Below are 23,565 nucleotides of genomic sequence, written 5' to 3'. Positions count from 1 at the left end.
GGATTTTTCGGGGCCACATAATAATTGACATAGGAATAAACAGATTGGAAGTTTAATCATGTGGCTGAAACATTGGTTTGGAAGGTGATGTTTTGTTTTATGGGACATTGGCACCAGGAATAGGGAAAGGTGAACCTGTTGGGTCATTTTCAGGATGGCAGGCTATAACTAGTGGAGTGACATAGGGTCCAGAGCTGGGGTCTCATCTGTTTAAAACCTAAATGTATGTCGTGGAGAACAGGACTGACTGTATTGCTGCCATATTTTCTGATGATGTAAAAATCGGTAGGAAAGTAAATTATGAAGAGGATATGAAGAATCTGCAAAGAGAAATGAGATAGACACATAATAACAGAATTGGACTATTTAACCTGTAAGCCTGCTCCACCATTCAGTACGATCACAGATGATAGAACACTTTGATGCTTTTTATCCACCCTGTCCCCATAATCCTGTACACCATGGTAATCCTAAATCTATCAATCTCTACCCTAAACAAGTTCAAACTATGAGCTTCATCTGGAATATTATCAGCAGTTTTGGGCTCTGTACCTAAGGAATAATGCTTCTGGGGCTGAAGGTCTTGTCATATATGAAGAGCGGTTGAGGACTCAGAGTCTGCAGTCACTTGAGTTTAGAAGGATGAAGGGAGGATCTGATTGAAACTTACAGAAAACTGAGAGGCCTGATTAGAATGGACATGGAGAAGATGTCTCCACTAAAAGGAGAGATTAGGACCTGAGGGCACAGCCTCAGAGTGAAGGGATGACTGTTTAGATTTGAGATAATGAGGAATTTGTTCAGCCAGAGGGTGGGGAATCTGTGGAACTTATTGCCTCAGAGGGCTGTGGAGGGCAAGTCATTTGAGTGTATTTTAGGCAGAAATAGACTGGTAAGGGGAGTAAGGGTTACTGGGAGAAGGTTGGAGAATGGGGTTGAGAAACATATCAGCAATGATCGAATGGCAGAGCAGACTGATTGGGACAGATGGTCTAATTTTACTCTTAATCTTTTGGTGTGTGGTCTTTCATAGCCCTCTTTTTTTAGTTTCAAAGATTCACAACTGCTAAGTAAAAATAACTTTCTCGTGTCAGACCTAAGCGTCATCCCCCTTATTTTTAATATTCTGCTCCCTGGTTCTAGACACCCCCAACCAGGGGAAACACCGTGCCAGAATCTGATCTGTCTATCCCTTTAAGTATTTAGTAAATTTCAATGAGGTATCCTCTCATTCTTTGAAACTCTAGAGAATACTGGCCCAGTTTGCTCAGTCTTGCTAGATTAGGTAGCTTAGGTGATTAGGCAGAAATTTGGCAGATGGAACATAATAGGAAAAAAACAGTGAGACTTTTCACTTCAGCATGAAGTCAGAACTAGACTACAGAATGCTACATTGCAGAGAGATTGGGGCATCCTTGTGCATGACTGACAAAATATCAGCATGAAGGTACAAAAAGTGATTATGAAGTCAACCAAAATTTTCGTCTTAAGCAAAGGGCATGGAGCATTAAAGTAAGAAGGTAGGAACAGGAGAAAGGAGCACCTGAAGAGAGTCACCAGCATCTAAAAGCACAAGAGAGAGTAGAGGACCTGCAGACAGTCAACAGCACCTAATGACAATAAGAATGAGGAGTATGAGTAGACAGTTCAGCCCCTCTACCATGGCTGATTCCATCTCAGGCTCAGCTCCACTTTCCTGCCTGCTCTCCCTAACCCTTCAACTCGTTACTAATTAAAAATCTGTCCATCTCTCCCTTCAGTGTACTTAAAGTTCTATATCCTCATTGTATGGTAGTGACTTCTACAAAATCACAACCCTTTTGAGAAACAATTTCTCCTCACCTTGATTTTAAATCTGTAATCTCTTTTCTTAAAATGATGACTGCTCTTTCTAAAATCTCTCACTCAAGGCAACATCCTCTCCAGGTCTACTTTGTCAATCCCATTTAGAATCTTATATTCCTAAATTAGATCTCCTCTCATTCGTATAAACTCCAAGAGAGTATAGGCTTAAATTGTTCTCCTCCTAGGAGTGGAGAGACCCGAGCCGTTTCTTGTTCGTCTAACTATGGGCTGTTGTCAATGCTGTACTCATCATAATGTGACCCTGAGCCTATTTTGGATGCATTAGTTAGCGAAGTGAATGTCTCTGGGCAGGTGGAGGGTAGGGAGGGGAATGTCTTGATGGCTCATCCTTTGAGAGTATCTGCTGTTCTCCCACAGGTGTGTGCAGTGAGGTGATGGTAACAATGTGCCAGGGCAGGACTCTACTCTTGGTCCTGGCTTGAGCGTGGAACCTGAAGGCTGCCTAATAAAAATTTGTTAATGTCAACAGCCACCATATTACCCAAGGTTTAATTGAGATGTTGTTGCTTGATGTGCAGTACTTAGTAGCTGCTTGGTGGCTTTTTTGCCAGATGGCTACAGGTTTGGAAGGGTGCATGGCAAGAGATATTCAAGTAAGCTCTATTCCCTTGACTTTAAAGTGGGCAACATTCTAGAGGAAGATAAAGAAAACACTTCAAAGACACTCTTAAAACTCTTCTTGAGCATGGCTGCGTTTGTATTGGTGATTGGTGTCAGTTGTTCAAAATGGTGAAAACTTAGGGTGAAGGTGCATTATACTTTCTCTCATAATGCCTTAAAGATGAGGCAAACCACAGCAGAGAGAACAGGAAAGAAAGCAAATCCTGCACTTGGAATCCTACTACCTCAGTGGACATCATGTCCCAAGTGCTCAAACAATCTGTGGAATTGCAATCAACGTGTTCAGTCACATGAAGACCCACAGTGAAAATTCAAAAACATGAAAAAGACATCTTCCTCAAATCTGGGAATAGCTAATGATGTAGTTGATTGCTATTTGTTTGTCCAGTGCAGGAGCATGTATCAAGTAAAAAGGCACTTAAAGACAAAAAAAAACAAGCTGTGTTCATTGGATCTCATTTTTTTAAAAACACCGATTTGTATCCATTCGGCTTTGCAGGGATTTTAGGAATTTTTGTAGAAGGAGAATTATTGATTCAATCTGATAATGGCTGCATTAAAATGCACTTGTTTTTGGAGGTATGTTTAGCTGAGGGATTAGGATGTCTTGTAGCTCAAGAATTTTTTTCATTTGTTGTTCCAGCTGTTAATCACTAATGTGATGAGGGAAGATTTGAGACAGGTAGATATATGTCCCTTTGCTGAATCACTTTACTTACTGTAGTCCCCAGAAATGATTCATTTTAGATTCATTGCATTCTAAACAAAATTCCATAGGCATCGGGATATAGATTTTACCAGCCTCCATTTAAAAATATGTTCAGGTCTGTCTCAGTCAACTGAACCCTTGCTTGATCACCATATTAATTCATGCATCAATTTTTCTGGAAGAGCAGAAGATTCTGTAACACTGGTGCATATGTGCTTAAACAGTCCCCAGAAATGATTCCACAGTTCTGCTGCTTTTTTGTTTTCTGGAATAGAGGTACAACTCTGTGGACTTTTTTTCTCTTGTTGTTGAATAAATAAAGGCAAAGAAATGACATTGAATTATACTGAACACTGACGGGTCACAGCTCAAAGATTGTTGCCTAACCCTAACCCTAACCCTATTGCAGTTGCTGGCACCACATTATTGGAAGATGCAGATCATACTAAACCAAGAATATTTGCAAATGACTAGGAACAAGCTGATCAAATACAGAAAGACCTGAATTAATTCAGAATATGGGATTTTGGATGGCAAGTGTAATTTAATGTGAACAAATACAATGCAATGAAATTGGGAAAGGATGATTGATAATGGTAATTTATGCTAAATGGTATTGTTCTGCAGGACATGACAGAAGAAAGAGATCTGGAAATGACTGATAGATGAAGTGCAGTTTCTCACAGCAAAGTGGACAGAATCAGTTGTAAGTGTAAATTTGACTACATCCTGCATGGCCAAATCTCCTAAGTTGGAAGTTAGTTTAAACAACAGTGGTACCTACCTAGAGAATCACGGAAACACAGAATTGTTACGGTGCATAAGGACGCCATTCAGCCCATCATGTCTGTAATGGCTTGTTAAATGAGCTGGATAAATCATTACGAAGCGTCAGTCACCTCCTTTCTCCCTTGCATATTATTCTCATTCAGCCAATCATCCAGTGCCCTTTTGAATGCCTGATTTGAACCAGCCTCCACCATACTTTCAGACAGTGCATTCCAAATTCTAACATACTCACTGAGTAAAAAATGTTTTTCCTTACTTCACATTTCTTTCCTTCGCAGGGTCACTTTTAATCTCTGCCCTTTGTTCTTGTTTCCTTTATGGGTGGGAACAGTTTCTCCCCATTTACACTATCCAGCTGCTAATGATTTGTGAAAGTATCTAACAGATTTCTTCTTAGACTTCTTTTCTTCAAGGAAAACAGTCCCACCTTCTTCAATCTTTCCTGATAATGAAGTTCCTCATTCTTGGAACCGTTCCTCACAGTTTACAGAACTCTAGAAGGTCACAGATAAGTTGATGGAGTGGGTGGATAAGTGGCTGATGTGTTTCAATGCAGGAAAGCATGAGGGAATACATTTTAGTAGGAAGAACACAGAAGACAATGTAAAATAGGGGTGCAATTCTAAAGAGGAGAGCAGGAACATTGTAAACTGGTTCTGAATACTGTGTAATGTGTTCACATCTTTCCTACAATATAGTGCCTAGAACTGTACACACCACCACTGATGAGGTGTAATCAGCGTCTTATACAAGCCCAACATCACCTCCTTATTCTATGCCCCTATCAGTGAAGCTGAGGATACAGTTTGCTTTACTTGCTGCTCTTTCTACTAGCCCTGCCACCTTCAATGATCTGTACACATCTACACCTAGGCCCCTTTGTTCCTGCTTTCCTCTTTAGAATTACCCCCCTATTTTATATTGTCTTCTATGTTCTTCGTACTAAAATGTATTCCCTCACGTTTTCCTGCGTTGAAACACATCAGCCACCTATCCACCCACTCCATCAACTTATCTGTGACCTTCTAGAGTTCTGTAAACTGTGAGGAAGACAGTGTAGTTCTTTCACGTTTTGTGTCATCTGCATACTTTGAAATTGCTGTCTACACATCAAGAGCTAGATCATTAATTACATCAAGTAAAGCAAGGGTCCCAGTACAACCTTTGGGGAACTCTAATGCATACCTTGCTCTAGCAAGAAAAATATCCATTGGCTATTACTCTCTGATTCCAATCATTCAGCCAAATTTGTATCCACATTGCTATTGACTCTTTTATCTCATGGCCAATAACTTTCCCCACAAGTCTGTTGTGTGAGAACTGTGCATCTTTCAGGTCACCATATTGTGTGAACAAGCTCTTTAAAGGCTAAGTGTCACTTAGAATTAGTGACTATAGAGACAGACGTAGAAGACAGATATTGAAAAGACATGTGAAAATTTGATGACTTTACATAAAAGGTAGTGAATATAAGGAATAGAAACTTAATGGAGTGGATTGAATCTGCAAATTCAAAAGACTGTAGGAAATAAACAAACAAAAAATATGGATACAGTCAAATGACTTCCATCTATGTACCTCATTTTGTTCATTGAGCTTTGCACTTATAAATAACTTCAGATATTCAGAGTGCTTCACAGTCAATTGTTATGTGGGAGCCAATTTGCCTACAGTCAGGTCCAAAAAGCAGAAGTGAGACAAATGGACAGATCTGTTTGCATGAGAAAAACATAAAATGCTGGAAACACTTAGCAAATCAGGCAGCATCAATAGTGAGAGAAAAACCGAATTGCACTTCTGTCTTAATTATGTTGGCTAGAAGAACTGGAGAGACCTCCCCCACTCCTCTTCATCTGAGAAGTCAGACAGGACTTCAATTTAACATCACCTCCAAGTGGCAGTCGATTGGAGAGTTTAGAACTGCTCTAAAGTGTCAGCTTAGATTATGTGCTCATGAAACCAGAGTAGGGACTGAACCCATAATTTTCTCACTCAGACAAAAATACCTCCGTGGAATCGAAGCTGACCACTACAGTTTGAGAAGCAATGTGTGATTTGATGATTGGAGTTTCCCTACTGGACTTACTGGTTTTACCCGACTCTTGCACATACCTCCGAAACTGTACAGAGTTGTTAAAGGTGCAAAGGGAGGCGTTAGCAGAATTGTGGTCAAGGATTAATATGACATGGAACACTCCGGGACAACTGCATTTTATGCCAAAGTGATGCTATAACCTCCAAAAGAATTGTATGCTTTTTGAAAACAAAAGTGAAAAAATCTGAGGAATCGAGATAAGGGCAGTTCATCTCCAGCACCAGCACAACCAACTAAATGTCCTGTGCTGAAATTTCTTAGTTTTTATGGAAAGCGTACAAAGGCTGGGCCTTAACAATGTAAGCTCAAACGTTTCAGCACTGTTGGTCAGTGGCTTTTTTGTGCAGTCAGTGCATTTGCCTTAATTGCCCTGTTTCATGATCAATTACAGCAAACAGTAAAGATGACCACCCACATCAGTCTCTTTCAGCCTAGCTGTTTATCGTGACCCAGGGAAGCTCCAGCTTGAAACATTGTTGATGCCTTTAATGTTATAACGGGTCCCTTGGTAAGCTTCCCAATTTGTTATGGTTCCAAGCAGAATACTGCAAATTGTTAAGCTCTTGAGTGGGGAGGGATGAATTGATTTCTCTTCTTTATTTATCCACCCTTTGGTCAGTTGTAACAAGGATTATTTGAAAAGGATTCCTTTCCTTGTGGATCACTTTCTCCCAGGCCCAAATGAACTTACGCTTCACAAGGAACCAATTTAACCAGGCTTCCTAAAGTTAGCGGAAAATTGAGTTTATTCGTTACTTAATGTGAAAAAAAAACAACACAGCAGACATACACACAGGTTAGCAATAAGGTGTGAATTTAAAAAAGACATAAGTTAAAAACAAGATGTATGGATCAGTTTCTGAGTTGTTCATGAAGAGTAGCTACTAGAACATTGCAGCCATTACAGGAAATCCTGTGTGACAGGATTTACATGCATTTGGAAAGGCAGGGACTGATTAGGGATTGTCAGCATGGCTTTGTGCATGCAAAATTGTGTCTAACTAATTTGATTGACGTTTTTGAAGAAGCAACGAAGAGGATTGATGAGGATAGAGTGGTGGACATGATCTATATGGACTTCACTAATGCATTGGACTGGATTCCTCATGGTAGACTGATTAGCAAGGTTAGGTCAAATGGAATACAGGGAGAACTGGCCATTTGGAAACAGAACTGGTTCGAAGGTAAAAGACAGAGGGATAGAGAGTTGCTTTTCACATTAGAGGCCTGTGGCCAGGGGTGTATCATGAGGATTAGTGCAGGGTCCACTGTTTTTTGTCATTTATATAAACAATTTGGAAGTGAACATAGAAGGTATGATTAGTAAGTTTGCAGATGACACCAAAATTGGAGTTATAGCGGACAGCGACGAAGGTTACCTCAGAGTACAACAGAACCTTGATCAGATTGGAAAATGGGCCTAGCAGTGGCAGATGCAGTTTAATTTAGATAAATATGAGGTGTTGCATTTTGGACAGTCAAGACTTATACACTTAATGGTAAGGTCCTGAGGAGTGTTGCTGAACAAATGTTCATAGTTCATTGAACATGGACTTCTAGGGAGACAGGGTAGTGAAGAAGGTATTTGGAATGCTTGCCTTTATTGGTCAGTGCATTGAGTATAGGAGTTGGGAGGTCATATTGTGGCTATACAGAACATTGTTTAAGCCACTTTTCCGATACTGTGTGCAATTCTGGTCTCCCTTCAATAGGAAGGATGTTGTGAAACTTGAAAGGGTTCAGAAAAGATTTACAAGGGTGTTACCAGGGTTGGAGGGTTTGAGTTAAAGGGAGAAGCTGAATAGGCTGGGGCTGATTTTGCTGGTGAATTGGAGGCTGAGAAATGACCTTATAGAGGTTTATAAAATCATGAGGAGCATGGATAGGGTAAGTAGACAAGGTCTTTTCCCCAGGGTAGTGAGGGTCCAAAACTAGAGGGCATAGGTTTAAGATGAGGAGGGAAAGATTTAGGAGAAATCTAAGGGGCAACTTTTTCACACAGAGCGTGGTATGTATATGGGATGAGCTGCCAGAGGAAGTGGTGGAGGCTGGTACACTTACAGCATTTAAAAGGCACCTGGATGGGTATGTGGATAGGAAGGGTTTAGAGGGATATGGGCCAAATATTGTCAAATGGGACTAGGTTAATTTAAGATATTTGGTTGGCATGGACGAGTTGGACTGAAAGGTCTGTTTCTGTGCTGAATATCTCTATGACTTCATGACTCTGTGGATGGAACTGGAAGCACTGACATTGGTAGTTGAGCTGTTGATTTGAGATTGTTGGTGTAATTACAGATTGATTGAAATTGTTTTGTTGTGGGCCCTTTTGATGATGGCAAGCTGACAGCACTTAGAGCAAGAGATAATAGGAACTGCAGATGCTGGAGAATCCGAGATAACAAGGTGTGGAGTGGGATGAACACAGCAGGCCAAGCAGCGCCACAGGAGCAGGAAGGCTGACACTTCGGGCCTAGAGCCTCCATCATTTCTGATGAAGGGTCGAGGCCCGAAGCGTCAACCTTCCTGCTGCTGTGGTGCTGCTTGGCCTGTTGTGTTCATCCCGCTCCACACCTTATTAACTTAGAGCAAGAGGTTGCCTTTACCCTTCCTATACTTGCTGTGCCAGGGGTATTTCATGGCTGCTCTCAAACTATGACTTTCACAGTACACCACCACCCATGAGCACATCAGGCCACTAACACACAGACAGAACAGGTTTTTTTAATGTATCGCTGCTCGGGTAAAACACAGACATGTCTGCAGGAGGTGGCTTTTGAGATGGTGGTGGGGGGAATGGTGATGGTTTCAATCGTCAGTCTCCTGTTATCTCTTTCTTCTAGCCTTTCTGTTTGAAGATTCCCTGACTCTGAACTGTGATATTTCGTGACTCCACACAGGACTCCGGCAGGCAGTCACTGAAGTTAAAATCCACAGTCAACTTTTGGCAGTAGCAGTCCTCTTTTGAAAAAAATCATGTTAAAATTAAAAGTTTGATGTGTCCATAAGTACGGTGAGATTTTGATCCATTTTCATGATATTAGACAGAGCCAAACCTAGATCTGTTGATGTACAATACAGCAGCACAACACTTCATTGATTATACAGACCGCATGATGACTCCTATCCCTGCTGGCAGGAGAAAAGATTCCCGCCTCTAAACTGAGAGAATATGCTTGGAAGTTTCTGAGGAGGTCAGCAGCAGGTATCTGGTGTCCTAATTCCTTTCACTGTGCCAAACACAATTAATGACCTATTCAGATCAGGAACGGTGCATGGCATGGCACATTCAGGTATATCCTGGCATGGGTTTTATGCCATATCCCCTTCACTGTGCCTTCTCATGTACATCAATCCTCATAGCCCCACAGACAGCAAGTACCCCCGTTCTTTTCTGTCTACAGTCTCTCTCACTCCCACCTGTTCCTCCATCACTAATACTTCACCTCGTATGACGCCACTTCTGTCCCTCACAGCTTTACACTACAAATGTTCTCCATTCAATGCCTTAAAACATTCAATTTCTCTCTCTCATAGGACCTCCTTGCAGGTAAACACAGAGCATAAGGAAGAGACAGAGAATCAGTGGTGGCCTTGCAGTCTCCATTTTGGCAACTGCAGAGGAAGAGGGGCTGGAGTAAGTTGAGTGTGACCATGCTTGGCTTTTGAAGATGGAAGAGATGAGTCTCCCAGTGAACTGGTGACAGAACTAATAGCTCATTGTCACACAGCCTACAACACTCACCAGGTTGAGTTAATGCTAGCATACACTGAAAAAAAATAGCAACATGCAAAATAAAAGTGTAGCTTTTTCTTCCCTTGTCGCATCTTAAATCAGAGTTCAGCAGGAAGTCGTGCTGCAGGAGGGCAGATAGTCCTCAGAGGGAGGTCCCACATTCTGCGTGTGATACTCTCACACATCATGCATTGTCCACCAGCTCAGACACGCAACTCAGTGGGACTGACATGACTGGTAGTTGGGCTGTCACGTAGAGAATTAACACCACAAGTGAGCAGGAGCAGGAAATAGATGAAGCGGAGAGTTTCCATCGCGAAGTGGAGGGCTCAGCAGGCTCTGGTCAGCTGGATGCAGATTGTGAGGTTGGGGGTGTTAATATATAGGAGAATTTTGGAGCAGCGACAGAATATGTGTGAGGGCCTATCAGCTTTTCTAGCTGTAGTGCTCACAATGGAGGTGTCTGTCTCTAGCAAGAGTGCCTTGATGTCCCAGGCCTGCATGTTGATGTCTCACGCAACATATGGCCTGCTGCACAGATCATCACATGTAACAGATCTGTGTGCATGCTGGTCTGCACCAATGGCCTACCCACTTAAGTAGCTGATAACCCAGCCTTGGTTATTCAGTGCTTTCCAGCTCTTGACAAGTAGCAAAAGGTGAATGGGCCATGAAACAGAAGAGTGAACACTTCTGTGACCCTGCCCTTTCCCATTCACAGCTCCAACTCTCTTGATGGCAAGACCTACCCTGACATTAGTGATAGCAGGTTAATAGGGTCTCTGTTGGGTTATTATACACAGAGGACACTGGTAAAGAGTATCTGAGCATGAGAGAAGGGAAATGAGCCACCTTTCTCCAAATCTGTTGACTCCACAAAGAAAGGACTGTGTAGAAGTCGCCAAAAACAGAAGTTTAAGGTATAATTGCGCAAAAATGTACTGAACACAGTGTTAAGACACATTGGGCTTGAGTCAAGCTGATCCGGAATTTGTTTGCTAGATGACAGCCATTGCCTCAGACTAAATGAACAGCATTTGAATCAGGACAGCCTAGACATTCCTGGCAGCTATGTATATGTGTGTATATATATATACATATATGCCTGTTGGTAATTTCGCTACATCACTTTTCTATTTAACCTCAATGGTCCTCATGTAGAGGAGGCAGTGTGATCAGTTGCTTCCTGCTTCTGAGCTGCAGTTCTAATGCAATGCTATTTGTGCAAGGCACAACTAACCACTGTCATTCTGAATACCCTAGATTGGTGTAGGCTGCAAAATACATGCCAATCATCCCATTAGCTTTCCCCTTCCTGATGGAAAGGTGTAAACTTTTACTGTACCATTTCTGGGCATCATTGTTTGGGCACCTTGCAGGTGCCATCCCACTTTCTCCACTGAGCCATCTGTTTACTCTGCTTTGAGGTGTGAAGGTCTGAGAGAAGCTTAAATAGCACAGGGCAAAAACATCCCCTTGGATTCACACACAAACATAGCAGATGATCTTTTTATATTTATGGACAAGCTGGACATCGAGGGAGTAGATTTCCTTTCAGTTGATGAAAGAATGTGGCCTGATCTAGAGGCATCCTGATTGTAACATGATGGATTTGTGGAAGCCAGTCAGATTTTGAAAATGCAATACCTGCTCATCCACACTACCCTCGTTGGTTGAGAATTGTGCAAGGTGAACCTGGTGGTGGTTGCCTTTGAGAGATACTTGAGGGTGACAGCTGGTTATTTTTTTCTGAACATGACCTGCAGATCCTGTGAAGGAGCCTGAGGCAAGGAAATGTGAATTTGACATCCAGGGACATCATACCTCCTCCTGATTTCTTCCAACACCTGCAAATGGCTGCAACCACGTGTCTCCTGAAGCACTGTGTTCTGTCATGCCCAGGAAGCCGTTTGCAATCTCTGTGTCTCAGCTCTGTGCCTTTCAAACTGGGTCTCTGCACTTGTTCCTATTTCCGATGGAATAGTGAGTGGTTTCCCATTTGCATTTGCCATGTTGAACTGAGGATGATAGCTGGAAGAGTACATTAAATGATATCAACTCCATAGCAGTAAAAATGATTTCCAGTATTGTACCGCTCACCTTCAAAGCACTGAAAGCATACACTCGGAGAAAGTGCGGTGAGCAAAGGTCTTTCATTCCTGCATGCAAGGAAGCAAGTGTGAGGTTTCAGGTTTTATAGCATTTCTTGCCTATTATTTGTTCAGCACTTCAAATGCCACTGTTCTGCCAAAGTTCACCAGAACATGGAAAACTCATACATGCATCATTAATGTTAAAATTGTGGTTAAAGAAGTCGATAATGAACGCTTGACGTATTTAAATTGCTATCCGGCCATTTTCATGAGGTTTGATGTATGTTACAAATCACGCTGATGTTAAAAACAGAAGTCAGCTTGCTTGCTGCTGGTTTTCTGATGGACGCTTTTAATCTGCCACCTATTCGTAGACTCTTCCACTTTGTCAGGTTAGAACACCCCCCAGGGAAATGAAAAAACTCATAATACAAACAGAAAAAATAAAGCAATAACATTTTGAACAATGCCTTTGTAACCAGTCCTTAAAATAGTGTTGCAACAGGAGACTCAATATTTAATTTTAAGCATTTAACAAACCTAAATAAAATTAAGCCTGATTTATAATTTGCAGAGTATTTGTACACTAGTTGGATTTGCAACATAAATTGCGTATTTATACTGTAAACATAATTTACGACTCTGCACATTTATGTTCTATATTGGTTGGTGTTAAGTACCAACTTGCTGCTGGACTGTTTTTGTACACGAGTCAAGGCAAGTTTCTGTGATTATCTTTCACTGAAATGCTGGTATGAAGTAGATAAACACACTGTACTATGAAGCAGCCGCACTTAAGCAATGTTTTCAGATATTTCTGCAAGCTCAAAAAATGCAGCCATTGGTGAAAATTTTGTAGCCTGAAAAAATTCTGCTTCAGCAGGTTCAGGACACTCCCTCGTACCAATGGCTGTGGAACACTAATGAATGTTGTGACTCTCAATGTATAATATAATATGTACTGATATTTTTGTAAATGGGATATCAGCAAGAGCCTCAAATGGTTTAAATTGGGCTGATTGATAGATTAGTATAATTTTCCAGATAATCCTGAAAAGGCTAGTTTGTATTATTTGCATTTACAGTCGTTTAATGTTCCACACTCGGGATTCATCAGTACCTCCCAGGGCTGCCACCAACAGGCAAGTTCCATAATGTCCAGGAGTGCTGTCAATGAGTTCCCCAGGGTTATGATCGGCCCTTTGTGTAGCAACTGTATTCTGTCCTCATAGGATTTACTAAAGATTGGCTGCTGCTGATATCGATGTCTTTGCTTGGATAAGGCTGTCTGTGCAGGTGAGCTCAGCTCAGACTAAGAATGTTTTTGAGACCCAACAGCTTATTTTTATTGATTAGAGATAACAAAGTGCAGAGCTAGATGAATGCAGCAGATCAAGCAGTATCAGAGGAGCAGGAAAGCTGATGTTTCGGCTCTAGACCCTTCTTCAGAAAAAGCTTATTTTCATTGCAGCATGACCCTCTTAGTCCTGCTAAGTGCCTGCATATTGTGGCAGATTGATAGGCTGGAATCAGTGTAGATATGGGGATATTCAAAACATCAGAGTGTTAAAGTGATAAGAAAGCACAAAACATCCATAATAGAATGTAAAAGTATTCATGGCTTGTCATGACTTTACTTGTGTAGATTGTTATGCAATCACTTATGTAAGATCTTATATTTAGCATGATAGTAAACAAGCTCTCTTTGTCAATAATAGGCTGTTTGAGTATGATTATCATTGCAGTTTATTTTTGTAAAAGATCTTAGATGCTACAAGAAATAACACTAAAATTAGTGACTAATATTGGTACTTTTCCAGTGGATCAACACGAATGAGCACTAATTATGGAACTCACTGAAGCTATTTTTTGGTCCTAGCAGTGACAAATATAGTTCTTAAATTTTAAAGAAATAAATATGCTCTGGTGTTCTCAAATTTTTTAATCAATGGTATGACCAACGAATAGGAGGGAAAGTCCCCAACTAGTCACCAGTAAATTTAAAAGATAATTAAGTTAAGCGTCCTTCCACCCATAAGAACGGAAGAACTTAGGGAACAGGAGTAGAAACAATCATTACCAATGAAATCTCAGCGTTTTTTAAATGTGTTCAAGGGAAACCAGCATCACTGGCTGAGCCAGCATTTATAGCCCATCCCTGATTGCCTTGGAAAAGGTGGTGGCGAGCTGCCTTCTTCAGCTGCTGCAGTTCTTGGGTGTATGTGTGTTTACAATGCTGCTCGGAAGGGATTTCTGAATTTTAACAGTGACAGTGAAGGAACAGTGTTGGAATTTCAAATCAGGACGGTGTGTGGCGAGGATGGGAGCTTGAAGGTGGTGTTGTACCCATACACCTGTAGCCCTTAGCCTTCTCAATAGGGGAGGTTGCAGAAGTTGCAGTTGGTAGAACCTTGGTGAATTACTGCATTGCATGCGAAAGATGATACACAATGGTGCTACTGTGCGTCAGTGATGGAGTGAATATTGAAGATGGTAGATAGAGTGCCAACCAAGCAAGTTGCTGTGTTGGGTGGTGTCAAGCTTCTTGAGTATTTTTGCAGTTGTACTTACCCAGGCAGATCGGGAATATTTGTCCACCCTCCTGACTTGTGCCTTGTAGATAGTGGACAGGCCTTCAGCAAACCAGAGCTTGTCTGGGTGAAATGTCAAAGGGGTAGGGCCTCATTCTTGCTGAATAAAACAGCATCCCTTCTCTGAATCTGCCAGGGACTGAGAAGAAGCATTAAAATCTGCCGTACCTTTCACTTAACAATAACAGTACGACTAGATCACTCATCTTGCACTAACGTATTCAGAATTGTATTGGTGCACTTTTACCTCTGTTGGGCTTGATATTGGGGGAGCTTCCTCATGGGAGGGTGAGGAGAAATTGAATGTTGATAATTGTTGCACTGTGAGAACATTAAAAGGCCAATGTCCATTTAAAGCCCGTGGATGTACAACTCGAGTAAAAATTGCTCAAAGAATGAAGATGATTGTTTTCAGTGTCAACAAAAAAGGAGCAAAATATTGGCTTCCAAAAGTCAATGACAGACAAAATGTATACAGAAGCAGTTTGAAATGGATTGCCCTTTTTGACACTCCAAGGTGCTCCTCACACAGGAAAGCAATGTGGGCATTGGCTGGAATTACACAGTAAGTAGGACTTGGAACGGGCATTGACGGCATTAGAAACTTCAAAGTTCACCAAATCACAGCCATTTGCATATTACTTGGAAAATAAGATTCAAAGGAATAGTAGTACAAAGGAATCTAGAAGTACAAAAACACAGGGTAGTAGCGTTTAAAGAAAAGCAGATTATTTGAATATATTTCTAGAAAAATGGACCTAAAAATTAGAGATGGTACATAATGTTAATTAGTTTACACTGCAAAATATGTACATTTCTGGTGGCCATATTATTCAAATTATATGGATGCGCGGCAGAGATTGGGAAGTAATTTTACAAGGATGAACTCAGAGGTTATACCTATCTAGAAAAAGAGGAACGGACCGGATCGCTTTTCTGTTGAACAGGAAAGGTTGAAGGATGATATAAAGGAACAAAAGTTCTGAGGAAGGGTCACTGGACCTGAAACGTTAACTCTGTTTTCTCCTTCGCAGATCCTGCCAGACCTGTTGAGCTTTTCCAGCAACTTTGTTTTTGTTCCTGATTTACAGCATCCGCAGTTCTGTTTGTTTTTATGATCTAAAGGAATTCTTTAAAATGATAAAAGACGTCGATAATGTAGACACATAGTCAAATTGTGAATTCAGAAGAAGCTTCATTACTTGTAGTGCTGAGGATGTAGAAATTGCTACCATAGAGAGTGGTTGAGTTGGTCATCTGGATTTGTTTAAAGTGTAGTCAGGTCGCAAGTGGAGTTGCAAGCTGAAATTTGCAGTTTGTGAGCTCCAAGGCAACAGTGGCTACTGAAGAACTCTTACCCTTCTTTTACCTAAATTCTCAGACCTCTTGCCTGTTCTCCAAGGCCTCCCACGTGACCTATTACTAGATTGACCACATGATCAGAATTTTCGAGCCTTGAATGGGGTGACAGTGTGAAACAGTTTGAGAAACATTGAATTGAGGGAAGGCGATAAAACAAATTGGGGAGAAGGGAATAACATCAAGGGTACTATTCTTAAAGATGTGTCGGGTAGAAAGGCCTGAGTGCATGTGTACTTAACTCAACAAGAGTAGTAGGACAGGTAGAGAGATCTGTGAATAAAGCATACCTTATACCATATGCTAGCCTTCATAAATAGTGGCGTGCAATTTAAGAGAAGTGGGGTCATGATGAGTGATAATGGGAACTGCAGATGCTGGAGAATCCAAGATAATAAAATGTGAGGCTGGATGAACACAGCAGGCCCAGCAGCATCTCAGGAGCACAAAAGCTGACGTTTCGGGCCTAGACCCTTCATCAGAGAGGGGGATGGGGTGAGGGTTCTGGAATAAATAGCGGGAGGCGGACCGAAGATGGAGAGAAAAGAAGATAGGTGGAGAGGAGAGTATAGGTGGGGAGGTAGGGAGGGGATAGGTCAGTCCAGGGAAGACGGACAGGTCAAGGAGGTGGGATGAGGTTAGTAGGTAGGAGATGGAGGTGCGGCTTGGGGTGGGAGGAAGGGATGGGTGAGAGGAAGAAGAGGTTAGGGAGGCAGAGACAGGTTGGACTGGTTTTGGGATGCAGTCGGTGGAGGGGAAGAGCTGGGCTGGTTGTGTGGAGCAGTGGGGGGAGGGGAAGAACTGGGCTGGTTTTGGGATGCGGTGGGGGAAGGGGAGATTTTGAAGCTGGTGAAGTCCACATTGATACCATTGGGCTGCAGGGTTCCCAAGCGGAATATGAGTTGCTGTTCCTGCAACCTTCGGATGGCATCATTGTGGCACTGCAGGAGGCCCATGATGGACATGTCATCTAAAGAATGGGAGGGGGAGTGGAAATGGTTTGCGACTGGGAGGTGCAGTTGTTTATTGCGAACCGAGCGGAGGTGTTCTGCAAAGCGGTCCCCAAGCCTCCGCTTGGTTTCCCCACTGTAGAGGAAGCCACACCGGGTACAGTGGATGCAGTATACCACATTGGCAGATGTGCAGGTGAGGCTCTGCTTAATGTGGAACATTACATGGAACAGTCCCTCTTCCGCACCTACACAGGTCCCAAACCCCACCTCTTCCTCCGTTACATTGATGACTGTATCGGCACCGCCTCTTGCTCCCCAGAGGAGCTCGAACAGTTCATCCACTTCACCAACACCGTCCACCCCAACCTTCAGTTCACCTGGACCATCTCCAGCACATCCCTCACCTTCCTGGATCTCTCAGTCTCCATCTCAGGCAACCAGCTTGTAACTGATGTCCATTTCAAGCCCACCGACACCCACAGCTACCTAGAATACACCTCCTCCCACCCACCCTCCTGCAAAAATTCCATCCCCTATTCCCAATTCCTCCGCCTCCGCCGCATCTGCTCCCACGATGAGGCATTCCACTCCTGCACATCCCAGATGTCCAAGTTCTTCAAGGACCGCAACTTACCCCCCACAGTGATCGAGAACGCCCTTGACCGCGTCTCCCGCATTTCCCACAACACATCCCTCACACCCCGCCCCCGCCACAACCGCCCCAAGAGGATCCCCCTCGTTCTCACACACCACCCCACCAACCTCCGGATACAACGCATCATCCTCCGACACTTCTGCCATCTACAATCCGACCCCACCACCCAAGACATTTTTCCAACCCCACCCCTGTCTGCTTTCCGGAGAGACCACTGTCTCCATGACTCCCTTGTTCGCTCCACACTGTCCTCCAACCCCACCACACCCGGCACCTTCCCCTGCAAGCGTAGGAAATGCTACACTTGCCACTACACCTCCTCCCTCACCCCTATCCCAGGCCCCAAGGTGACTTTCCACATTAAGCAGAGGTTCACCTGCACATCTGCTAATGTGGTATACTGCATCCACTGTACCCGGCGTGGCTTCCTCTACATTGGGGAAACCAAGCGGAGGCTTGGGGACCACTTTGCAGAACACCTCCGCTCGGTTCGCAATAAACAACTGCACCTCCCAGTCGCAAACCATTTCCACTCCCCCTCCCATTCTTTAGATGACATGTCCATCATGGGCCTCCTGCAGTGCCACAATGATGCCACCCGAAGGTTGCAGGAACAGCAACTCATATTCCGCTTGGGAACCCTGCAGCCCAATGGTATCAATGTGGACTTCACCAGCTTCAAAATCTCCCCTTCCCCAACTGCATCCCTAAACCAGCCCAGTTCTTCCCCTCGCCCCACTGCACCACACAACCAGCCCAGCGCTTCCCCTCCACCGACTGCATCCCAAAACCAGTCCAACCTGTCTCTGCCTCCCTAACCTCTTCTTCCTCTCACCCATCCCTTCCACTCACCCCAAGCTGCACCTCCATCTCCTACCTACTAACCTCATCCCACCTCCTTGACCTGTCCGTCTTCCCTGGACTGACCTATCCCCTCCCTACCTCCCCACCTATACTCTCCTCTCCACCTATCTTCTTTTCTCTCCATCTTCGGTCCGCCTCCCCCTCTCTCCCTATTTATTCCAGAACCCTCACCCCATCCCCCTCTCTGATGAAGAGTCTAGGCCCGAAACGTCAGCTTTTGTGCTCCTGAGATGCTGCTTGGCCTGCTGTGTTCATCCAGCCTCACATTATCTTGGGGTCATAATGAGCTTGTATAAGACACTAGTTAGACCTTAGTTGGAGTATTGTGTACAGTTTTTGGGCACCACACTATTGGAAGAATGTGAATGTATAGGACTGAGTGCAGAAGAGATCTATGAGGACGGTTCCAGGGATGTGATACTTTATGTGCCTGGGAGAATTTGAGATGCTGGGATTTTCAGAGGAGAAAGCTAAGGGGAGATTTTACTAGTTTTCAAAAGTATGAGGAGTCTGGACAGAGTAAATACAAAGAAACTATTTCTCTTCTTGAGAGAATCAAAAAACAAGAGTTTTAAAGAGTTTTGCAAAGATTACAAATGTGATGTAAGAAAAAAGAGATTTTCACAAAGCAATTAGTTGGGTATGGAATGTACTGACTGGCAGTGTGGTGGAGGCAGGTTCAATTGAGGCATTCAAAATGACATTATTTCTATTTAAATAATCATCCAGTGTGAAAGCTTACAGGCAAATTGCAGGACTGTAGAGCCATAACATATAGGAGCAGAAGTAGGCCCTTCAAGTTGGCACCGCCGTTCGATCATGGCTGATGTGTTTCTGAGCCGCATTCTCCTGTTTCCCCAAATAATCCTTGATTCCCTTACCAAACAAGAATCTATCTCTCTGTCTTAAATACATTCAATGACTTGGCCTCCATAACCATGTGCAATAATGAGTTCCATAGATTCATCATCCACCGGCTGGAGAAATTCCTCATCTCAGCTCTAAAGGGTCATCTCTTCTCTCTGTAGAGCTGGATGAACACAGCAGGCCAAACAGCATCAAAGGAACAGGAAAGATGATGTTTCGGCCCTAGACCCTTCTTCAGAAATGGGGTTCATGCTTGTAAACCTCCTGTGGACCCTCTCCAATGCCAAAGCATTCTTCCTTAGAAATGAGGCCCAAAACATCTCACAGTTTTCCAAATGTCATCTGACTAGAGCCTAATACAGCAGTACATCTCTTGCTCTTGTATTCTAACCCTCTTGAAATGAATGCTAACATTGCATTTGCCTTCCTAACTGCCAAATGAACCAGGACTCCCAAGTACATTTGTCCTCAAGATATCTGAAGCCTATCCCCATTAGAAAATAGTCTATGACTCTTATATTCTTACTTTCCCACACTGTATTCCCTCTTCTACATCTTTGCCCACTCTCCTAACCTGTCAGAGTTCTTCTGCAGCTTCCCCACTTGCTCAACACTACCTACCCTTGGGCAATTATCTTTGTGTCACCTGCAAACTTAATAAAAATGTTCTCAGTTCCTTCATGTAGATCATTAATGTATAACGTGACCAATTGTGGTCCTAATGTAGATCCCGGTGCAACTCCACTAGTTACAGGCTGCCATCCTCTAAAAGACCCCCTTATTTCCAATATCTACTATCTGCCTCCTGCCAGTCATCCAATGTCTATCCATGCCAATTCCTTGCCTCTAACACCGTGGACTCATCTTACTTACCAGCTTCCCGTGTGGCACCTTGTCAAAGGCCTTTTGGAAATCCAAATAGATCATGTGCACTGGCTCTCCTTTATGTAACTACTCGTCACATCCTCACAGAATTCTAACAGATTTGTCAGGTATGACTTCCTCTTGACATAGTCATGCTGACTCAGCCCTATTTTACCATGCATTTCCAAGCACTCAGCAATCTCATCCTTGGTAATGGACTCTGAAATCTTACCAATGACCAAGTTCAGGCTAACTAGCCTATAGTTTCCTGTCTTCTGCCTCCCTCCTTTCTTAAAAAGGGGGCGTTCCATTAGCCATGTTACAGGCTTCTGGGGCCCTCCCTGACTCTAGTAATTTCTGAAAGATCACCTTCAATGCCTCTAGAATCTCCTTAGCTGTCTCTTTGAGAACTCTGAGGCTGAAATAACTGTGCAGAAGCTGGTATCCTGTCAACAAGTCACCCTTTATTTCTATGTGCACGGTACATTGGCTGTCACCAGCCAGCTCGGAGTTAGTCCCTAGAATGAAGAGACTCATTAAATCTCCTATTTATATCTGTCAGCCAGGGCTCCCTGATTGGCACAGGTTAACAAATCAAGGATCTCATAGTCAGTAAGGCCCACCTGGTTCCAAACTGGGATGTAGCCCATCTGGTCCGGATGATTTATCCACCTTCGGGCCTTTCAGCTTCTCCAGCACCTTCTCCTTAGTGATAACCACTGCACTCACTTCTGTTCCCAACTCGCTTGAAGTTCTGGTATGCTGCTGGTGTCTTCCACTGTAAAACTGATGCAAAGTACCTATTTAGTTCCTCCAGTATTTCTCTGCTATCTATGACTACTTCTCCAGCTTCATTGTCCAGCAGCCCAATTTTCTACTCTTGGGCCTTTCTTACCCTAAAGATGCCTGAAAAAAACTATCTGGCTTAGTCTTATATTTGATCTTCTCCCCTACCCCTGTCACTTTTGCTGTTGTTTTCTGATGGTTTTTAAAGGCCTCTCAATCCTTTGGCTTCTCACAAATCTTCACTACATTGCAACATTTTCTTTTGCTTTCATGCTGTCCCTGACTTCCCTGGTCAGCTATGGCAGCCTCATCCACCCCTCAATATGTTTTTTCTTCCTGGGCATGCATTTCTGCCTCTCAATTTCCTCCTAGAAACTCCTGCCATTGCTGCTCCACTGTCTTCTCTGGTATGCTTCCCTTCCAGTCAAGTCTGACCAACTCCTCCCCCATGTCTTCTTAGTTACCTTTATTCAACTGTAACACCATTACACATCTGATTCTAGCTTCTCCCCTCTAACTGCAGGGTGAATTTTGTCATTTTATGGTTACTGCCCCCAGGAGTTCCCTCACCTTTAGCTCCCTAATCAGGTCTGTTGCATTATGCATTACCAAATCCAGAATTACCTGGTCCTTAGTGGGCTGTACCACAGTCTGCTCCAAAAAGCCATCTTGTAGACATTTCACAAATTCCCTTTCTTGAGTTCTGCCACCAACCTGATTTTCCAATCCACCTGCATATTGAAGTGTCCCATGATTATTGTAATAGTAGCTTTTATATATGCCTTTTCTTCCCCACATCCCAACTACTGCTAGGAAACCAGTATACACCTCCCATCTTCTTACCTTTTCAGTTCTTAAACCCTAACCACACAGATTCAACACATTCTGACTCGATATCCCTTTTTGCTATCAATTTAATTTTATTTCTTTCTAATGAGGCAACTTGCCCCATCCGCATATCTGTCTGTCCTTTGATAGGACATATATCCTTGGATATTTAGTTTCCAGCCCTGATCTCCTTCCAGCCGTACCGCTGTGATACCCACAAGTTACCTGTCAACTACAATATGTGCAACAAGCTCATTTACCTTGTTTCGTATATTGCATGCATTTAAGTACATTGTCCTCAGTCCTGCATTGACTGCCCCCTTCTCATAGTCATACCCTTGTCTGCTGCGCCTGAAATTAGATTCTTGACCCTGTCCATACTCTCTATCCTAATACTTGTTCTGGAAACTATAATAATCTCTGCTGAACCCTGCCAGGACACTGACAGTGAATTAAAATGCTGAGGCAAACAGTGCAGCCACATTGGGCTGAATGCTTCCTTCTACATCATGACAACTTTGTGTTTTTGTGAAGTCTTGCTGTAACTCGACAAGGCATTGGTGAGACCACACATAGGGTGCAATCTTCTGCGTCTTGCTGGAGCTTTTAGAAGGGTGAGGTGAGTGTTAGGTAAAAATAGTCGTTTCACAAGATGTGGGCATCTTGGCAGAGCCAGCAGTTTCCCAACATTATTTGCACTTGAACTGAGAGCCAGTGTACACAAGATACCCAAATGGACTGCTAGTGCACTGTAAGAATTCTGTGATCCTGTGAAAAGCTTTATGATAAAAAAGAACAGGCTGAATAACTGTTGTCACCAAAGGCACCTGGTGTTTGCTGATAATGGTCTTGCACCTCTGCCAAAGAGAGAAATATCTCCTCTTGATCAGTCCCTGTGCTGAAAGAGGTTCTAGTGCTGTTACATATTTGTTACAGGATTGTGTTTGAAGTTGGAGCTGCCAGTAGTAAACAGTGATCCAACATAAATAAAGTTTGAAGTGTAGCATGGCGGCAGAGGTGAAGTATTTCGTCTAGTTCCTTTTTGCATTTCCATTCTTTCTCTATATGACACATTCCTAAGTATGGGTATGAAGTTAATGAACATAGTGTGCAGTTTATATTTGGATGTAAAATTCTGAATTGACAATTGCGGATGAAAACTAAAGGTTCAAATCAAACTGAAACGCTTTGAGGAAATCATCTGAACTAATTTTCAGCACTCAGGAGTGTAAAGTAACTACCTGTAGCGAGGGCAGTATACTGATGCAGTTTTCGTGTCCCACCATCTGGTCACTCATTGTAAAACTTTGGGAGAGGAAACATTGAACTTGATTCTAGCATTGATACCTTATCATATAGTCATTTGGAATCACACAAGATGATAAAAACAGACATAGGAACAATTTTCTGAGACCTGAAACATCAGCTTTCCTGCTCCTCTGATGCTGCTTGGCCTGCTGTGTTCATCCAGTTCTACACCTTGTTATCTCATGGGAGCAATGTGGTAGTTATTGTCACTGTGTGTGGAATTGGTGGCATAAAAGTAAAAATAACATTTCTTATAGAATTGTGGTTTCATCCCTTTCTGAAAGGCTTTTGGAAAGGCAATGAACAATGTCAAAGTGCACCGGAAATGCCTTTTAGCAGTTACCCTGTGCATTGTAGATCGGTGTCATTTAAAGAAGTCCGGAAATAAATGTTGTCAGCTCGGTGTTACAAAATGTAAGGGCCCTCCTACTTGATCGCTACCTGAACAAAGTGAGATTTCTCGTGGAATAAGATGTAAGGGTGAATGTAAACCAACACAACCATGGATGTGTATTGTATTGTATCTGAAGTACATAGAGAAACACAGCACAATGAAAAGGCGATTGACAATATAGGTGCAT

General features: G+C 42.9%; 1 protein-coding gene across 4 annotated transcripts in view; it reads left to right on the top strand.

Annotated features, from left to right (window-relative positions):
* Positions 1-23,565, top strand: part of sema5a (sema domain, seven thrombospondin repeats (type 1 and type 1-like), transmembrane domain (TM) and short cytoplasmic domain, (semaphorin) 5A) — a 182,402-nt gene that overhangs the window by 38,227 nt on the left and 120,610 nt on the right. For 2 of the 4 annotated variants that reach the window (XM_059655297.1, XM_059655289.1), the window contains exon 2: positions 3,824-3,902. The exons of 1 other annotated variant lie outside the window; for it this stretch is intronic. In XM_059655297.1, the coding sequence (XP_059511280.1) occupies positions 3,862-3,902 (41 nt within the window). In that variant the 5' untranslated portion in view covers positions 3,824-3,861. Of the gene's footprint in view, positions 1-3,823; positions 3,903-11,775; positions 11,800-23,565 lie in introns of those variants that run through there. One more of the 4 variants, XM_059655295.1, reaches the window with a different exon arrangement.

Source organism: Stegostoma tigrinum, chromosome 2, assembly GCF_030684315.1.
Source record: "Stegostoma tigrinum isolate sSteTig4 chromosome 2, sSteTig4.hap1, whole genome shotgun sequence".
NCBI classification, from domain to species: Eukaryota; Metazoa; Chordata; class Chondrichthyes; order Orectolobiformes; family Stegostomatidae; genus Stegostoma; species Stegostoma tigrinum.
The sequence above is the reverse complement of the archived record's forward strand: the minus strand, read 5'-3'. Positions and strand labels throughout refer to the sequence as shown.